The sequence below is a fragment of the Alligator sinensis genome, unplaced genomic scaffold (genome assembly GCF_000455745.1).
Source record: "Alligator sinensis unplaced genomic scaffold, ASM45574v1 scaffold442_1, whole genome shotgun sequence".
In the NCBI taxonomy this organism is placed as follows: Eukaryota; Metazoa; Chordata; order Crocodylia; family Alligatoridae; genus Alligator; species Alligator sinensis.
Window position 1 is genome coordinate 2,741,330 of NW_005841829.1, and position 13,505 is coordinate 2,754,834.

Genomic DNA, 13,505 nt, shown 5'->3' on the forward strand with positions numbered 1-13,505 from the left:
CATTGTGACTGAGTTATGCTTGCGTGAGACTGTTGTATGTGTACTGGGGGAGAAGGGGTGGAAGAAGAATTATCTTTGCATCTCCCAGTATTTTTTGAGTGTCTCCTACATAAGTTAGAGCTGCCTTAGATCTGCTTTAACTTGGCACAATTGGTTCTAATCTCTGAAAGCTGTTGTAGCAACTAAAGAAAAAAGTCAGAGCACAGTGATACATGCACTCTGGGGTTTCACCCAGACATCCAAGAAGTCTCTGCTATCTATGTACACATAGATACATATACACATCCTTTATGCCACACCAAAAAGGTCACTGGGGCCACAGCATCATGATTTCAAACTGAAATTGAATCCAATCCTGTAAATGTATTATTGATTGATTGATCCCTGGTCTAAATGCTACAAAATACATAATTTAACTGCCCTCCCCCGCCCCCCAAAACAAACAAACAAACAGACAAACAAAAAACCCTAGTCTTTATTGTCAGTTTAATAAGGACCAATGAATAAAGAATTATTCATGTTTTCCCTTCTGGAAGCTTAGAGAAAGTCACTTTAAGGCATTCCAAACTTGAAACCTAATACAACTGTCTCAAAAGTCGAATTACTTTGGTATTAGCAACAAGCTGACACAGGTACAGTGACTTAGATAAAAAACCCAACATGCCTTCTAACAGGGAGTATGATTCCTCCAACAGGTCTGATAGGGTTCTTCATTGCTTTTGGCATTGTTATGGGGAAGATGGGAGAACAAGCCAAGATGATGGTGGACTTTTTCAACATCCTGAATGAGATTGTAATGAAACTAGTGACTATGATCATGTGGTAAGTCTGAGGACAGAACTCCTGGCACTCAAAAAAGACATAGGCCACAGATGTCCATTATCTATACATCATTCTTTATTTTTAATCCATACAATTAGGTATTTCTGCTCACTGGGTTGCTTTTTAAAGCTATGACAAGGATGAGACAGCTGGAATAGGGGTGTTTCTGTTTGGTGGGAGGTAATTAAATCTTGTTTTGAAACATCTCAAAAGATGGCAGGCCTGCTGTCATTTTCTGCCTAGGGGACTCCAAGTCATATAGTTTAAGAGTGGTTTACCGCCTGCATAAAAATGTCACCTTTGTTATAGAGGTTCATTACATTAAAAAACAGCCTACTAACTAAACAAGCCCTCAAAACATAATAACATCAAAATCTTCCTGTGAGGTTAGCATAATAACAGGCTATTAACTAGGAGGTATAATTACAGAGTAGTCAAGAGAGATGCTCTATTTACAGTGTTTTACAGCAAAACTGGCTTACCAGAAACGTACATTCCATCGAAATGAGAACCCAACTGTTTGGACTAACGTACAAAAGTCTTCTCCCTTAGCCTGCAGAAAGTCCACATGCAGACTGCATTCTAGAAATGCACCAGAATAAGTGATACTGAACTCAGCCGCCTCACTAGAGAAGTGTAAAATCTGCTCATTCATAATAGCAAAACCCAGTTTCTTTTTAAGGAAGTATATCTACCCATTTAGGGTCAAAGCTTTGCTTACATTCCTTGAGGAAGACTTTTTCTCCCTCTTCTTGATGTAGCTGAGAGGTCGTCAGAGCTATTTGTATACAAGTGTTGAACATATCCATGTCACAGAATTATATTTTCAGAACAAGACATGCACTGTGGCATTTGGCATGGAACCTCTTGATTTCCATACATTTAGGTCATGCACTTGCCAACTAAGGGAAGACAGGAAACTATGAATCCCTTTAGTCACAAACCCAGCAAAGGACACAGGCATAAATTGCCTACTGCTGATGGGAAAAGCAAGATAAGAGCTCTCTACTCTTTTGCATTTAAGTGGCTTATTGTGCGGTGTGTTGTGTCAGGATTAGTCCTTCATTTCTAATGCACTGTCTGCCATAAGCAGTGAAGAGCAAGAAGACTATGGGCAGAAATTACACATAAACTGGTGTAAGTGATCGATAACTGGTCTAAAACTGTAACAGAATGGAAGTTCATTGCACATAGACCAGTTTCAAAATGGTTTAACACAGTTTAAGATGGATATCGTGTCAGGTTTAGACCACTTTATTGAACTTCTGTCCCAGAACCCCTCCTGAATCAAGCTAGGTTGCAGTCCCATGGTATTCCAGGAGCCATTGTGGCCCCCCGCTAATCTTCTCTCACAGGGTGGATGGGCTAGCTTCTTTTCCCCCTCACCTGCTCCAGCTGAGCTGGGCCAGCCCCCCTGCACCCCACCCCACCCCACCCCACCTATGGGCTGTCACAGCTGAGGCAGCAAAGCCTCTGCTCCCTAGGCTGGCTGGCAGCAGTACGGAGGACAGGTAAGGGGGAGAACTGCGTCCCCCACCCTGGCCCTAGCCCTCCCCAGCTGGGGTCTACAGAACAGGGGCCAGGCCCATGGTGGGTGCTTTCCCCCCTTGCTGCCCTGCTCAGCCAGCCTGCAGGGTCACTTACTCCAGCCCTGGCTTTCCACCAGCCCCTGCCTCTCAACTTCAGGGGGAGCAGGTGGAAGGGGAATGGAGCCCCCAGCCTGGCTCCCACCAGCTGGGGTCTGCACATCTTCTACCTCCCAGCTGCTGCCCAGGCAGGCTCTTGCCTGTGCCTTTCATCAGTGGGGAGTCAGGCAGCAGTGGCAGCCTCCCCTACCAGTACTGAGGGGGCAAGGCTTGGGGGTTTTTCATGCAGCATGGTACAAGATGGGGAGAAGATGTCCCTGCCATACTACCCTGGCCCTGCCCCCCCTCCACCCCGCACCCCCTGGCACGAGCCAGCCAAGACTGGTGGGGAGGGCCACCTTGCTGCCACTGAGAGCTGACTGGTGGGGTTGGGGGAGAGGGCTGGACTGGCCGATCAGGAGTGGCCCAGCTGCTGGGAGGCACCCTGCTTCCCCCATGCATAGAAACAGGAATGTCTGTTTTGTTCCCTCCTGACCTAAGCTAGGGCACTTAAAGTGTAAAACTTAAAGCACTTCTGTCTCAGGCTTTTTGCATCTCTGTACTAAGCCGAACAGAACAGGCCATGCTTTTGCAGCATATGCTTCCCTTGAACTCCAGATGTTCATGAAAGTATCATTTCTTAAGTTACAGGGCTAAACTATGCCTCCCTCTGAGGTTCTAAATAGCTGTAATTCCCAGGGGATATGGAAGAATAACTGGTGCTTTTAGGTTTCAGGTGTGTACAAGGGGTACTGCTGAAAATATCAAGAAACCTTGTCAAGAAACCTAGAATAGTTCATGAAACAAATGTCTCACTTTCTCATTTTGCTTCTCATATTCAATTTGACCCCCCTCTGAAAACAGATGCAGTTATTTTTGTGAACAAAAAGACTATTCGTAATATTTTTTATAACATATATTTAGAAGCAACGATTATAGTGCTTCAAATAGTCCAGAAGTTTACCAGTATTTCACGTATTGGCACTGAGAAGCACATGCTAGACATAACTGATTATCTAAGACGTGTGCTTCAAGGCTTCTGTTGTGTTAAGTGCTGCAATTATGGGCAGTCATCCTGCTTTAAAGAAGCCCATAGAAATCATTTGTTTTTCATTGATGAACTGCTTGTTCCTCTGTCCTAAAACAGGGAGAATGAATTATGGTAAAAACACCTCTTATTCATCTTTGCCGAGAACTGTTGCTGGGCAAGAGAATTAGCATTGTGTGTTTATAAAGACAAATGCCATTCTTCTTTATCCAAAGGGGCATTCTGTCTAGTTATTTATGACATGTCCATAAAAAAATCTGTCTCCTCTGGCAGTTCCAATGATTCATGGGACTCTCCTGAATACCAAAGTGCCATAACAAAGTAAAATATGGTCTGGCATCTGAGAGTGATGTTGCTTAATCCTTTACAGGGATTATACATGGTAAATCATTCAGCAAGAACAGACTATGTCCGTGGTAGCTGGAGCAGTAGTTAGAAATAATTGGCCCTAGTTTTCAAAAGTCACTCGTGATTTTCAGCATCTCAGGTGCTGAGTGCTCAACTTGAGATACCTTAAGGAACTGGATTTTCTGACATGGTTTAGCACATACCTTTTATCACAGATCCTTTCCAGTCATGTCTACGTAGGCATGCCAAATCACCAGTCAATTTTGAAAGTATAGTCCCTACAAATTTATTCAGAAGACATTCTATTGTTTCCTCTTCACCTGGAAACACAGCTATTTTTTTTCCACAGTAAGACTGTTATAAAGTAGGGAGAGGAAGGTTAAATCTGTTTGAAATGGGTGTGTGAGACAAGCTGTGTGACAGAGGAGTGAATGAATGCCCCTCCCTGCCAACACACACATTCCAGTGTTCCTACATACTCACTCTTTGTCATTTATGAGCTGTAGAAATAAATTGTTTAGTATCAAAATGTACTACTGTTATTCTCCTATTTAAGTTTCATTCCTCTTATCAAGGATGATTAGGTAGTTAATCATATAATAAATTAACAGAGCACATAATTAACAATCAATCCACAGTCTGAAAGTCAAATAGTTTAATGACTATAACAGAGACATTTGCAGAAAGCAGGCAGGTTCATACAGAAAAGGGGCTATATTTATCAGATCATTTATCTGCAGCAAATATTTCAGCCCTAAACCAGATAAAAGCTGCTATGTAACAGGTATGTGTATATAAATCACTATTTTTTAGTAATGGTCCAAAACACGTATGTATAATCTCATTCCTATATTCTGATGGGATATTACCATAAAGCTGAATCTTTCCTTAAGAAAGGCATGTTAAATTCAATGAGAATGAGTAAAATTGAGCAAGTACCTTTGGCTGTGGCCATAGGATATTATTGTATTACTTAAATGAACCAGGTTTATCCATACCATATAAAAACAGCATGAAGGATGTCCTCATTCAGTAATTCAGTATCCTTTTAGTGAGCTCTCTTCATCTCTTAGTGGGTTCAACCTGAAAATCCTGTATTTTTATCCACCTTTGAGCACAAGTTTTATGGCTGCATGCTGTAAGGATCAATTCTATCTGTGTTTGTTTTATTTTCCAGGTACTCACCTTTGGGCATTGCCTGCCTCATTTGTGGGAAAATCATTGCAATCAAGGACTTAGAAGTGGTTGCTAGGCAACTGGGCATGTACATGGTAACAGTGATCGTGGGCCTCATCATCCATGGTGGGATCTTCTTGCCATTACTGTACTTTGTGATAACAAGAAAAAGCCCCTTCTCGTTCCTTGCTGGCATTTTCCAGGCATGGATCACAGCTCTAGGCACAGCTTCCAGGTACTCCATGGGAAATGCCACTGTATTTACATTTTTAGGAGTTACTGGAGATTATATAGCTGCAGTCCTGACCTTGACTAGAAAAAACATATAATTAATGCTGATGAGAAATAAAACTTTTGATTAACCATATCTACCTGACTTCAAAGGGAGGCAGTATGGCCTGCATGCCAGTGGCCACAGACTGAGTGTAAAGAGACCTACCTGTCTTCTATTCTCTTCCCTGCACTGACTCACTGTGTAAACGTCTACAAATAAGATAATCTCTGTGCCAATTCTCTCACCTGTAAAACAGTGATAATGCTATTTACCCACCTTTCTAAAGCACTTTAAACTCAGGAGATGGAAAGTGCTACATGGGCACTTTTTAATCATAATTATTATAAGCTTTAGCCATGATTTTCAAAAGAGAATCAATATGTATTCATATGGCTGCTTCTAAAAGAATTAGTAATGCTATGTTTCAAGCATGAGGTAGATGAGGCCTAATAGAAGGTTTGGTAAAAGGTAGAAGGTTTGACAAGGCTTGGTAGAAGAGGAAGTAGAAGGTTTTTTGTTGTCACCAGCATTTTCTCTTTCATAGATTCATAGATGTTAGGGGCTGGAAGGGACCTCACAAGATCATGGAGTCCAGCCCCCCTGTACTAGGCAGGAAAGACACCTGGGGTCAGGTGACCCCAGCAAGGTGACCATCCAGTTTCCTCTTAGATTCATAGATGCAGGGTCAGAAGGGACCTGAGCAGATCATCAAGTCTGCCCCCCTGCCATGGGCAGGAATGAATACTGGGCTTATATGACCCCCACTAAGTTAAGCTCATATGACCTGAGCTAGGTAGTAATCAAGCCTTCTTTTAAAGACCCCCGGGGTAGAAGCCAGCACCACTTCCCTTGGAAGCTAGTTCCAGATCCTAGCCGCCCTAACTGTGAAGTAGTGCCTCCTGATGTCCAGCCTAAAGCTACTCTCAATCAGCTTGTAGCCGTTATTCCTTGTTACTCTGGGAGGTGCTCGGGGGAACAGGGTCTCACCCATTCCCCTCTGGTTCCCCCTGGTAAGTTTATAGACGGCCACTAGATCCCCTGTCAGCCTTCTCTTGTGAAGGCTGAACATGTTCAGGTCCCGTAGCCTCTCCTTGTAGGGCCTGCCTTGCTGCCCCCAGATCATGCGAGTAGCCCTCCTCTGGACCCTCTCCATGTTGTCTACATCCCTCTTGAAGCGTGGCGCCCAGAACTGGCCCTCACATTGGTGGCCCATGCTCATATTAAGATCAATAACAACTCCAAGATCTCTTCCTGCCACTGTGCTTTCAAGAAGGGAGTTCCCCAGCCTATAGGTATGCTGCTGGTTCTTCCTGCCCAAGTGCAGTACTCTGCACTTGTTAGTATTGTATCCCATCTTGAAGATTTCCAGGGTAGATGATTGCACCACCGCGGGAGGGAGTTTATTCCACAGTCTGGACACCCTGACTGTGAAGTTTTCCTAGTGTTAAGTCTGAAACAGTCTTCCAGGACTTTGTGGCCATTAATCCTGGTTTTCCCCAGGGTGCCCTGGTGAACAGCTGTTTGCTGAGCCCTTGATGTAGTCCCCTGATATAGCTGTAAGCTGCTACAAAGTATCCTCTCAGCCTTCTCTTTTTTAGGCTGAAGAGACCCAAGTCCCTCAGCCTTTCCTCATATGGTTTGCTTTGCAAGTCTCTGATCATAAGGATGACTCTTCTCTGGACTCTCTCAAGCTTTTCCACATCCTTGTTGAAGTGTGGCACCCAGAACTGGACGCAGTCCTCCAGCTGTGGTCTCACCAATGCTGAGTAATCACTTCCTCGGTTTTGCTTGATATGCTTCAGTTGACGCATGCCAGAGTATTGTTTGCTCTGCTGGCACTATACTGACGGCTCATGTTCATACTATGGTCTATTATTACCCCTAGGTCCCTTTCAGCCATGATGCTAGTCAGCTTGGTGCCACTGAGCCTGTAAGTATGGGATTGTTTGTCCCCAGATATAGCACTTTACATTAGGCCTGTACGAAGTGGCTAGTATTCGCTTCGGATTCAGATTCATCTGATTTGGGGGACAGTGATTTGATTCAGTGATTTGAATCACTGTCCCAAATAGATTCGGCCACCACCAAATCAGTCGAATCTCTGAATCAAACAGGCCCCATCCCCCGCCCGCTCTCCCAGCCCATCAAATGGCTTCCCTGCCTGGCCCCAGAGTCCCGGCTCTTTTTTTTTTTTTTAAGTCCCGCACTCACTGGCTGCTGCCGGGCGGGGAGGTGCAATCCCCGCTATCTCCCACTGCCCCACACTGCATAGGGTGCTCTGCCATGAGCCCCCAGAAGCCCCGATGGCTGTTGCAGCAGCCAGTGTGTGCAGGGCTTTTTTTTTTTAAAGCCGGGACACTGGGACTGGGCGGGGCAGCCATTAATAGAGCTGGGAGAGCAGGCAAGGAATGGGGGCTCATGGAAAAGCCCCCCATGCAGTGTGGGGCAGTGGGGGGCAGCAGGGATTACCACCCCACCTGGCAGCAGCCAGTGAGTGCAGGGCTTTTTTTTTTTTTAAAGTGCTGGGATGCTGGGGCTGTGCGGGGCAGCCATTGATAGGGCTGGGAGAGTGATCAGGGATCAGGGGATGTGGACTGGCAGGGGTTCCCCCATGGCAAAGCCCTACTTTACATTTCTCAATGTTGAATTTCATCTGGTTCCGATCTGGGTCCAACCTGCCAGCCTATATAGGTCCACCTATATCTGCAGCCTATTTTCAAGTGTGACAATGCTCCCCCATAACTTGGTGTCATCCACAAACTTGGCCAGTGAGCTCTTCACCCCCACATCCAGATCATTGATAAAGATGTCAAAAAGCACTGGACCAAGCATGGACCCCTGAGGGACAGCACTAGCCACTAGGGTTGTGTGAAGTGGGCCCTATTGGATTCAGTTTTGGATTTGGCCTGAATCAAGGACAGTGATTCAATTTGTTGATTTGGATCACTGTCCCTGATTTGGCCAAATCTGAATCTGAAGATTTGATACTGTTTCGGAGAATCAACAATTTGGATATAGACGCAGTTTTAAATGATTTTTCTACATACCTCGAGGTAACAGCATGGCTTGTGAATGCTGCAATGCTGGGGTGGATGGAGCATCCCACAGGAGTGGCAGGGGGTCCTCCATGTGCTTGGCGGTGAACATGGAAGTGAACTGGAATTACTTCCAGTCCACTTCCAGGAGTACGTTGGGGGGTCCCACTATGCTCCCCCTGGCTCAGTGCTCAGCCATGGGGAGACCTTGGGTGTACCTCCAAACCCAGGAGGCACTAGTCGCTGAGTTGGGGAGGCAAGGGGGGAGTACCCCCATACACTCCCTGGAGGAGGGAGTACCCAGCTTCTGGTCCACTTCCAGGTCTGCTGCCGAGCATGCGTGGGAGCCCCCCACCCTTCTGTGGGACACTCCATGCGCCCCAGCATTGCTGCATTCACAAGCCCCTTGACACCTTGAGGTATGTAGAAAATACATTTAAAGCTGTGTCTATGTCTGAATTGCCGCATCTTTCCGTATCTCTCCAAATCAATTTGGAGGTTTCCAATTCAATTCAGAGAGATTAAAGGGTCTCCTGATTTGATTCAGATTTGGAGATTTGGCCTCCAAATTGGGCCAGATTTCCACCGAATTGAATCAGGAACCGAAGTGTCCCACAGCTCTACTGACCACTTCTCGCCAGGATGACAGATCCATTCATTAGAACTCTCTGGGTCCTACCCTGCAGCCAGCTTCCTACCCACCTGACTGTCAAGCATTTAAGCCTGCAATCCTCCATTTTTCCCATGAGAACATCAAATCAAGGCCTTTAGGAAGTGTAGGTATACAACGTCAACCTCCTCTCTCTTATCCAGGTGAGTTACCTGGTCATAGAAGGAGATGAGATTGGTAAAACAAGAACTGCCCATGATGAAGCTATGCCTGCTGTCATTCAGAATCCTACTTTCTGGTAACGTATCCCACATAGACTCCTTGATGATTTTTTCCTGGATTTTCCCTGGGATAGAAGTTAGGCTAATTGATCTATAGTTGCACAGGTCCTCTCTCCTCCCCTTCTTGAAGATGGGCACAACATTGGTCCTCTTCCAGTCTTCAGGGACTTCCCCCAAGTGCCACAAGTTTTGGAAGAGTTTCACCAGACATCCCAAGATGACTTCAGCCAGCTCCTTCAGCACTCTCGGATGAAGTTCATCTGGTCCTGCTGACTTATAGATATCTAACTTTTCTAACTGATCATGCACCAGCTCAATATCAACAATAGAAAGGTGGTTATTCCCACCATGCCCATTCTTAACCTTATCTAGTATGATTGTCCCCTTAGTCCAATGAAATACTGAAGCAAGTATTCAGGAGTTTAGTTTCCACTTGTTTTCCTCCTGTTCCCTACATACCTAAAGAAGGACTTGTTATTGCCCTTGATTTCTGTAGCTAGTTTAAATTCAGTCACCGCCTTAGCCTTCTAATCTTCTCCCTACAAGTGCGGGCTGTTATTATATAGTCCTCCTTAGGGACTATCCCAAGCTTCCATTGTTTATATGCCTCTTTCTTCTTTTTCAAGAGGATTATGATATCCCTATTAAGCCAAGAGGGCTTACTAGTAGTTCTGCTATCTTTCCTCCTCATTGGAATGGACTTCTTTTGTGCTTTAAGGATCGTGTTCTTGAGGAATGACCACTCTTCATGCACTCTTTCAACTGTTTCATCCATGTTAGGATGATGCTATTAGTTAGCCCAGGTTCTGTTTAGTTAATTTGAGAGTTACAAAGGCACAAGGTGTGTCTGTATGTGTATGTGCGCATGTGTGTGCACACATGTGTCCGTTGACCCCAATAAAGATTTCTCTTTATATTATTAACAAGTGAGATAACAGGTATCCTGGGACTCTTTGCAGATTAGGTTTGGAAACCAGATCCTACCCAGTCAAGAGCAAGGAGTTATTCCAAATCTCACTGTTCATATTTCAGCCAAATTGGCAGAATAAAGAAAAGTGGATAAGAATCTTGAGTTTTCATTCCTTTTGTTAGAGCATAGGGAAAGGGAATATGGGACTTGATAACTCATAGCTTGGTAATAGGATAGGATGCTTTTCACTAGGGCTGCCTGTAAAATTCCCGTCAAAGCTGTGTATTGATAGAAATGTCAGTATTCTATTAAATATTTTTATTTTGCAAAAGTGCTTAGTCTCTGCAGAAAATGTAAGGTTTTGTTGAAACACGGGATACCAGGGGACTGAATTTTTTTGATTCAGAAATGTGGTGCTTCATAAAACTGTGGTTGGGTGCTCCATGCCTCTACAGGCTAATTTTCCATAATATGTCATCAGCTATGGTGCATTGAGGAGCTCTGGAAAATCAGAGACTGATGGACCATGGGAGCTTTATCTGTCCAGGAAACCCAACCCATAGTGAAACATAAGGACATGCAGTACCCAAATTACAGCTCCCATGTGTCATCATAGTAACACTTTTAAAATTTTTGGACCAAAACATTTTGGCTTTTCCATTTTTTACAAGTCTAAATTTTCACAGATGAGAAATTTCTGATTTGCTTCAGCTCATTAGTTCACATATAATCTGTATTAGCATCAACTGAAAGCCTTAATTATTTGACAGCTGATGGCTGTGTAAGAAACAGTATAACATGTCTCCCTGGTTCTTAGTCCATATATTCATAACCAAGTGACCACCAACATTACAGCTGGCATTCTGTGCCAGCTGAGAAGCCAAAGACTGAACTGCTGGTGGACCTTCAAATGCTTCTTTGAACAAGGATTAAGATTCTTTCTTAAAACAGTGGAAGAATTTTGTATTGCTTCTACCTACGGTGCTTATTTTTCAGAGAGTAAGTGCTTTATCTTCCAAGGAAGTCAAATCACTTATGTTAAAAAATAAATTAAAATATGCATTTGCCTCCTGAATTATAGGGAAAGGTCTTATGATAAATGGAAAAACATAAAAGTTGGATCCAGACATACAGGAACATGTGGTTTGTACCACAAACTGCACAAGTGCCACAAACCACACAAGTTGCACATCAATCAGTTCTCAGTGCTGCTAATTTCCAGTGCTGGGGCAAAATTTGTTACCAGGATTTCCTGGTAGCAAAAAAAATCATCCTGGAAAACGATGGCACAACACACGCCAAAGTGGCGAGCACCGGGACAAATGAAGAGATGGGGCAGCAGGCAGCCCAGGACTGCCTGCTCGCTCATCTCCATCAGTCATGGAACCCTGTGCAGAGGAACCCTGTGCCCCAGCCAGCCACTCCCCACCTGGCTGGGACTCAGGGTGCCTCAAGACGGAGGAGCAGGCAGCGCTGGGCTGGCCTGCTCCCCCATCTCCACATGCCAGTCTCCAGCTGGCCAGGGCCCAGGGTGCCTCAGCACAGGGGATGGCTACCTCTGCTGAGGCGCCCTGTACCCCAGGCCCCCTGCTTGCAGCACATGGAACAGTGGGACAATGTTTCCCATTGCAAAGCACAAGGGTGGGGGCGTGCACCGCAGCACATAGTATCGGCACAAATGTGTGCCCCAGCATAGTGCCCCAACCAGCCCCTCCATAGTACGTTGAGCCAGGTGAGAGCAGCCCTCTGCCAGCCAGGTCTGCTCCAACCTGCTGTGGTCCTGGGTGCATGTTCAAATGGTGCACTTGGAAGTAATAAACTCCAGAGCAATAAAATCCAGTTTATTGCTTCACATTATTTCCACGTGTAGATGTCCCCAGTGTGGGCTAATAAGCCCCATTTCTCAAATCAGGCTCTGAAAAGTGCAGTATTGGAGAAGTCACTTAATTTCTCTTTTCTTGGCTTCACATCCATCTGTAAAATGGATGTAGATAAATTCTGTGAATTAATTAATAAATGTGTTAAAGCCACTCCAAAGTTGCAAGGTGTGAAATATAAATGTGGTAAGTATTTTAGTTCATTTTAGTGAGTTCAGCCCTTTATGATTTTTATTATAAGCAATAACTGACATTTTTGTTAGACACTGCATTCAGCATTTTTGGTTCACTAAGCATGACTGCTTTTGAGAGATGCCAGTGACTCAGTTTGAGATATGAAGGTGGACATGCTTCAGTTGCTTCTCTACTGAACAATTGATTTATCAAAAAATTCCCTAAATTGACATTCGCTTTTAAGAGCTAGCTTCTTGGTCAGGGTACAACCAAATTAGCTTAGTGATGCCACAAAAAATGAAAGAACCAATGCACTCCACTGATTCATTCCTTTTGTGGAAAGTCCTTTGGCTGTTCTAAGCAGACTTGCATGGCACAGGAACCTGTGAAATGAACCTGCAAACTCTGATCAGTTTACTGGCTAAATCTGTTTCAGTTTCAGACTTCTACAGGAGAGATCCATGCAAGGAGCTGATCTCCACCCTCCACCCATGACCCACATCTTCTACTGACCCCATGCTCTAAGAATTGAATATATTGGTAGTACCTCTTATCCACCCTCCATTGCACATAATAGAGTTGCTCTGGGTTCCTTTGTCAAGAACACTTTCACAGCTGAAAAGAAACAGATTTTCCCCCTTAAATATATATTTATTTGAATTCAAATCAACCAAATTCCCCTGGTCAAGAAATGATTTACAACATAGATTGAAGTCATATCTACAACTTCTTTCCCCTTGCAAACATGCACCTATTTCTCTCGCTTTTTCTGACTCTCAGTCTGACCTCCAGTTAGCTCCAAAAGTGGTTTAAATTGAAGACTGTGCGGGCCGGGTGTGAGCTGGGCCCTTTTTTGTGCTCTGCACGGGCTGTGGCCAGCAGCCCGGGCACGCGGGGTCGGAGAGAACGCGGCGACACGCTAGAATTAGGCGCGGACTCATAATGGTAGATTTAAAGATTGTTTACTTACACCGAAGATGGTTGCGGTGCAGGCTGGAAAACTTGCTTGAGTTGCAGTTACAAACAAAAAACAACACGAACAACCACGTGGAGTTTGCTAGGCTCCACAGAAACAGAGCTCCGGATGCCCTGGACAAGCGCGCCACCGAAATAGAAACTTCGTAGATACGTCTTATAAAAAATTATCGCTCGAAGACGGAAAGAGGTGGGCAATGGATCAGGTCGCCAAACTCCTCTGAATCTCACACAGGGTTTCTATTACCCTGCCGTGTACCCAGAGTCCCCACGAGATGGATGTGGAGTCCTCTTCGGCTTGGGCAGAAACCGCTCAAGCCTCTTATACGGCTAGCAGGCCAATCGTTAGC

At 44.7% G+C, this 13,505-nt stretch overlaps 1 protein-coding gene across 1 annotated transcript in view; it reads left to right on the forward strand.

Annotated features, from left to right (window-relative positions):
• Window positions 1-13,505, forward strand: part of SLC1A2 (solute carrier family 1 member 2) — a 41,484-nt gene that overhangs the window by 9,530 nt on the left and 18,449 nt on the right. Inside the window, exons 5-6 of the mRNA XM_006014650.3 lie at window positions 696-822; window positions 5,021-5,254. Coding sequence (XP_006014712.2) covers window positions 696-822; window positions 5,021-5,254 — 361 coding nt within the window. The remainder of the gene's footprint in view (window positions 1-695; window positions 823-5,020; window positions 5,255-13,505) is intronic.